Below are 6,700 nucleotides of genomic sequence, written 5' to 3' on the forward strand. Positions count from 1 at the left end.
CATGTCTGCACTAACATTTCAATGAACCGGCAGCACATGGCAGGCAACATCGCAGAGCTGAGTATTTAGAAGAAGGAGAGCTATGAAAAGATTCAGCCAAATGACAAAACACTGAATGTATTCAAGAAAAGCATCAAAGAAAAACACCAATGCCACACTTCTCCCTCTGCAGCTTGGATTACCTGGTTTGGTGACACTTCAGCTCAATGGGAGGATGCTCTTGTCCCTCTCATTTCCTGGTAAGTACCAGTTTTATAGTCCTCCTCTGTAGGAGGAGCCTGGGGCCAGTTGCTTCACACATTGGCACCTATGGCATTTTGGAGACAGGAATTTCCTTGAACTTTGTCAGTTATTGTCTTAAATCTTTTTTTTATTTCCTGAAACCAGGGGGGGTTTCCCTTCTGTTCAGCAGAAAAAAGCCACCCCTCCTCATCTATTCCCCCCACCCTCTCAGTCCCCAGAGGCTGATGTCATCACACTTGAAATTCAGTTGCAAAAAAACAAAAAGCAAATTGCCTTTCAGAAGCATATATAAACCCTGACACCAAAGCACCTTTCAGACAGACACCTCTCCCATCCCTCGAATAGAGCAGTGCAGAGCTGGGGATTAAGCAGTGGTAACAGCCTCCAGCATGCTCTACTTAACCTTACAGGTAACTACTATTTCATGTACAAAACCTATCCATCTCTGATCTTTCCTTTTTCACTTTAAGGAGGTAATGTTGTTTTCCAGGCGGTTTCTCAACTGGTCAAAATTGTCGTGACATTAAGTGGGAACCTGCCCCAATACTAACAAGAGCAGATGGTTTTCACAGACACTTTTTTTTCATAGTTACTAACCTGTTCCTTCCATGCCTGTTCCTTTTACGTGTCCCAAATGTGTTTTGTATGGTGCCATGGCGGGACGGTTGTTGTTGTTGGGATGTACTGTGTGGTTTTTCTCCTCCTGTCCACGCTGAGCTGGTTCTGCTCACAGCCGTGAGAGGATTTCATGGTAGGTCTGAAAAGGCTGTGCTGCCCCTTCTCCTGTACTGCTTTATTTCCCTGGCTATTCTTGGCACCCCTGCTGGACTGAGCTTTGGAAAATATTTTTTTTCTCCTTTAAATATGTAGTTCATTTTATCCGCTCGTTTGATCTGTGAGTGTCTTACAATGCCATGTTAGAGGCACAACCGGTAAAACGGCTGTGAAAAAGTTCAAGCAGCTTAGGTGACAAATGCTCTTTGTCTTTACTCTAGAAATCCCAGAAGTTCTTGGCAAGCTCCCGGCAAGTTCACAAAACTGCTGCTCACGGTTTGTATCTCTGCAGAATAGCATTCCCTATCCTTTTTTAAAGAGCATCCCAAAATAATCATGTCATGACTTTTTTAAAAAAAAAAGTGCTGGGCTAAGCGTACTGAGATAAACCGCTCAAATTCTTGGAAGACAAAGCATGCTTGGGGGGTCTTGTGGTGGTTATTGCCCTCAGTTGCTAAAGAACAAGGAGAAAAGTATCGAGTGGTAGAAATGTTGATTGCTAGTCCAGCGCTAAACCTGAAACTTTAACTGATTTAGAACCAGACTTTCCAAATTCTTACTCTTTGACCATAAATGTAAGATACTTAAATTGTAGCTGTCATCGGATTGCTCTGATCCTTAACTCCTCCATTTGTCATTACTTCTTTATTACATCTGATCTTGCTATTAGCATTGTTCGCAGTGATTCGCGGACCATTCTCCGTGTCTCATAGCCAGTGTGCTGTCTTCTCCAGCACTGCAAGTCTACAGCTTCTCTGCTCAGACAAATTGAGCAGAACTTTGTGGTGTAGCCACTTGGTCTATTATAAGTTTGTCTATTAACTTATTTTAAAATGTGGGTTTAGTACAATAAATGCAATGAATGTTACTTAATGAACACCTGAGAACAAGAGAAATAATAATAATCCATGCAGATCTATTTGGTCTTGGACAGATTTTTTTTTTTTTTTTTTTTTTTTTTAAGTTCTGCAGCACAGCTGCCATACCAGGACAAAACCACTGGAGTCATGAAATGCTTTTAACTGAAGGGTTAAAAAATATTACTGTCTACTGAAGGGACAAAGAGCATTTGATGACAGGAGGGAAGCAATCATGATTTTATGGGTGCAGTGTGATTCGAGCAGATTTTCCTCCAGCCTCTCCAATCTAGTTTGACTTCACTGTTTCCTTCTCCTTGAGGGTGTTGGTGCTTTCGTTTGTGCTATACTGAGGATGCTCTCAGAGTACACAGAGAGGACGCGGATTTTTGTCAGCAGAAGGTTTCCAAACTGCTGAGTGTTACAGATTCCTATATCAATATATTTCATAGAGCCGCTGCAAGGAGTGAATTTTATTTCAGTGAGTCACAGCAATGATGACATTCTCAGCTGTGTTTACAAGTGGTTTTTAGACTCCTAGGCTCTAGGTGAGTCCAAATACATTTGCAAGCAAACTGTGAGTCAGCAGGCATGACATTTAAGAATGAATACAAGCTAGTGAAATTAGGGAATAGTAATTTTTTTTAATTGGGATATTTTTCTGTTTAAAAAATAAAGTGTCATATGTACCTGCTGATTTTGATGACGTTTCCTGTAAGATGTTGAAGCAAAGTATTTTTATTTTCTTGCTTCACTCATCTTGACTTTTTCATGTGATTAGTTTCATTTGGACATTAATGCCATCTTTCATCTGTGTGCATATGTGTGTGTATCCCCCACATACATATATACATGTGTATATAAATATGGATTTGCAATCATGCAAATGTTAGCTATATTGAATTTTATAGTTTTCCTACTGTCACGTGCACTCTCAAAATTATATTATCAATTATAATGGGTCATAATAATTATGATTCTATGAATTATAAATTCATCAAAACAAAGCAATTTGTCACTGACATCCAATTCCACAAAATTTTAACACTTCCAAAGATTTGGAAATGGTGACTTCCAAGTCCAAAAGTGCCAGTACCTTGTGCTGTCTGCCCAGCTCTACCTTACAGGTCATAAATATGGGCACCGATTTTGCCTTGGGAAGTTCGATGTGTTGCTTCTTCTCTACCAGCAAAGGTGTTTCCAGAGACAGGAAAAACTTTCCTTCAAACACGAAGCTCAGGGGGTCTTCTGGTTTAATCCCCTTCTGAAGCATAGGCTGAATCCTCTGATATGCTGAGCTCAACTATGAAAGAACACACAAAGGACTTTTTTTCAGCACTAGTATCCTTTTGAGTGCACAGGGCTTAAGAGCTTTGCTGGCTGAGTCAAGACACCTCGGTGCCTTGTAGGACCAAACTTCTGGATAAATCCAGGCTTTGGGTCTAGTCCTGCTTGCCAAAAAATAATGGAAGCTATAGGAAGTTTGGGGTTTATGTGATCCACTCCCAACACAGCACTGCTGGGAATGTAGCGGGGCGCCTGCTCTGCCTTTTCTCCAGATAAAGGGACATAATTTGTATTGACTCCCCAAAAGATGGTTGCTTGAAACCCAGGGTGGGGGGATGTGGCTGAGCCCTGAAACTGCTTCACTTGGACCTTCCTGAAGCCACCCCGGGAGGTGCACAGAGCAGCCCTTACGGAACGTGAAGGCAGTAGGAGACAGGGCGTGCTGTGGACCCCTGAAAACCCATGGAGAGGGACAGGATTCACACCAGCCTGCTCGCCTCGGGCTCCTTGTGCTGGCGGTGGGGGAGAAGTGGCACGTCCCCTCGGAGAAGGTGCCAGTCCCGGGTCCAGGAGCATCTCTCCACTGTCTATAGAGGGAGGCTGGAGCCATGGTGCTCCTCTCTGAGACTCCGCCAAGTGCCTGGAGCCACAGGAGGTGACTCTGGGCCCAAATGGCATTCTCGAGGTGAGGCTTACAGCCTGGGACAGCACGGGGAGGCCATGAGTCACCTCCCAGATCTGTAGGGCTGTATGCAGCCTTATGACCCAAGGGACGTGCTGGGCAGATCCTGCACTCTCCAGCTGCCTTTGCCCTTCAATAAATTCAGTGAGACCAGAGAGTGAAGACCTGTGAGCTGTCAGCACATGGCCCACATGTGTCTTTACCCCCTCCCTTCTCTCTTGGTGCTGCAGTGGTGGCCAGGAGTGCTCCAGAGGAGACTGTGACCAGCAGCTTTGCCTCCTTCATCCATGCAGTACGACCTGAGCACTTGTCCAAGACTGTCCGTCAGAGAAGCAAGAGGATGATCCTCGACAGCATTGGGGTTGGCCTTGTGGGCAGCACGACGCACGTGTTCGATATCGCTCTGCAGTACTGCCGGGTAGGAGAAGTCCCATATTACCTTGTAGTTATGTGGTCCCCACCTTGACACTACCACCACAACCAAAGCCTTATTTCAAGGCTGACGTAGGACTCCAGCCTTGCAGTAGAAGGGTGTTCTGGCATCACACTGCTTCACTCGAGGTCCTCACCTGAATTTCCTTCCCTTTCACAGGAGCTGTACTCTTCAGTCGCTGTGAGCTCTGTCTATGGCAAGCCAGGCGTAAAGCTCTCCCCCACGCTGGCTGCGTTCACCAACGGAGTTGCGGTAAGGCAGGCTCTTCCAGGAGAAGCTCTGCTTTGTGGTGCCTTCAAAGACACTAGCTAGTATTACAGAAAGCAAACTGGTGACTGGGAGGGGCAAGGGGGGACAAGAAGTCATGGGCTCCTCTCCAGTCTTGCACACTGCTTTGAGAGGGACCAAACAGCCACCGTGGGGACCACCAGGTGACTGGGTGAATGTTGTTACAGACGTAGGCTCAGCAATATCAGCAAGGAGCCCTAGCTCCCTCAGCTTCCAGCCCCCCACACCAGCATGTCCTTATCTCCATTTCTCTGGCAGACTCATTCCATGGACTTTGACGATACCTGGCACCCTGCTACTCACCCATCGGGGGCTGTTCTGCCAGCTCTTCTGGCAGCTTCCCAGATGCTACCTCCAACCACCAAACCCAATGGCATGGATTTCCTGCTGGCATTTAATGTGGGCCTGGAAGTGCAAGGAAGGCTTATGCATTTCTCCACTGAGGCTCACGACATTCCAAAAAGGTAAATCTCCTTTTCTTCCCCGAGTAGGAAGAAGGTTGGTGAGTCTGTTGACAGGCCTGCTCAGGGTTTCAAAATGTTTGTTTAAGTCCAGCTGAACTCAGGATCAGGGTAAACCCCTACTGAGAGCAAAATGCCGGTTCTGCCAGAGCTGATGAGGCACCACATATTCATTTGATGACCTCCAGTGATCTTGCCTCAGAAATAACCACCAAGAGGACTACCACTGAGTCTGCAGTGTCGTCATCTAAACTAACCAGGGCAAGAGCACAGGACAGGCAGTGGCCCACAGCCATGCAGACAGCTTAATTGTGGGCACAGTCCTTGGCACAATTTCTGCCTGTGCCAAATGCCATTCACCAGGCAGTGCCCTGGTGTGGTCCAAGGAAAAGCATCGACCAGGAACTGTTACGCTTGGGCACGTTGGATGAGGCCACCTCATTTGTCTGGGCAGGGGGAAGTTTGGCTGTGTGGACACAAGCCATGCCACCTACTTTTAGGGAAAATTAAAATTTGCTTTCTGGAGATGCTGAGCCCACCCTCTTGTCTCCAATGAGGTTTCAAGTAGATGCGTAGTTTCCGGATGGCTAAATTTTGAGCTAGGTGAATCCCACCTGCACCAGAGCCATGGAGGATTTCCACTGGCTGACTTGGCAGTTCATTTCCAGTCGCATAGGCAGGCCTGGTAGGTGAGGTGCTTGGGTTCTCCCTGCGCCAAGCAGGCAGGGATGCTCACATCTGCAATTTCCCCTTTAGGTTCCACCCTCCCTCGGTGGTCGGTACCATGGGCAGTGCTGCGGCCACCGCAAAACTGCTGTCTCTCAGCACGGCCCAGTGCGGGCACGCTCTGGGCATTGCCGCATCGCTTGCGGGGGCACCCATGGCAAACGCTGCCACCCAAGCCAAGCCATTGCATATCGGAAACGCTACCCGCCTGGGCTTTGAAGCAGCACTGCTGGCCGCCCGAGGGATGGAGGCTAACCCCTTAATTCTGGATGATATCCCCGGTTGCTCTGGATTCAGTGCTTTCTACAGTGTCTATCAACCCAAACCACTGTCCACACCAAGTGACCATCACGAATTCCTCTTGGAGAAGCAGGATATTGCTTTCAAGCGATTCCCAGCCCACCTGGGGATGCACTGGGTGGTGGATGCTGCCTTGTCTGTCCGGAACCTCTTCATCAACTACGCAGGGTCCTTCTCTCCCTCTTTGATCCGCACCATTGTGCTGAAGATCCCGGTGTCGAAGTACATCAATCGGCCTTTCCCCAGCTCTGAACACCAGGCTAGACACTCCTTCCAATTCAATGCCTGTACTGCCCTGTTGGATGGTGAAGTGGGCCTCAGCTCCTTCACGGAGAGCAGCATCCACCGGCAGGAGGTCAGGGAGCTGCTGGACAAAGTGGTGGTGGAGCACCCCGAAGATAATGTGGCCAACTTTGACAAGATGTACGGAGAGGTGGCACTGCTCCTGCACAGCGGGGATGTCCTGACGGGCAAATGTGACACTTTCTATGGGCACTGGAGGAAGCCTCTGAGCAAAGAATCGCTCCTGAAGAAGTTTCGATCCAACGCCTCTCATGTGCTTCCAGAAGAAAAAATAGAAGCCATCATCACTATGGTGGACAACCTGGAGAATCTGTCAGATAGTTCCCAGCTGGCCTGCAGCCTGTGA

The 6,700-nt window shown here is 47.6% G+C and overlaps 1 protein-coding gene across 1 annotated transcript; it reads left to right on the forward strand.

The window, feature by feature from the left end:
* The first annotated feature begins 632 nt into the window (after window positions 1-632).
* LOC142043256 (cis-aconitate decarboxylase-like) lies at window positions 633-6,700 on the forward strand. Its single transcript, XM_075054201.1, has 6 exons — window positions 633-653; window positions 1,239-1,293; window positions 4,074-4,261; window positions 4,436-4,528; window positions 4,823-5,028; window positions 5,782-6,700. The coding sequence occupies exons 1-6, from the start codon at window positions 633-635 to the stop codon at window positions 6,698-6,700; spliced, it is 1,482 nt and encodes a 493-aa protein (XP_074910302.1).

Source organism: Buteo buteo, chromosome 22, assembly GCF_964188355.1.
Source record: "Buteo buteo chromosome 22, bButBut1.hap1.1, whole genome shotgun sequence".
Classification (NCBI taxonomy): domain Eukaryota; kingdom Metazoa; phylum Chordata; class Aves; order Accipitriformes; family Accipitridae; genus Buteo; species Buteo buteo.

Coding starts and splice junctions, on each gene's coding strand:
- LOC142043256 (XM_075054201.1), top strand. CDS start 633: ATGCTCTACTTAACCTTACAG. Junction 654..1,238: donor TGCTCTACTTAACCTTACAG/GTAACTACTATT, acceptor TCTTTACTCTAG/AAATCCCAGAAGTTCTTGGC. Junction 4,262..4,435: donor TCGCTCTGCAGTACTGCCGG/GTAGGAGAAGTC, acceptor TCCCTTTCACAG/GAGCTGTACTCTTCAGTCGC.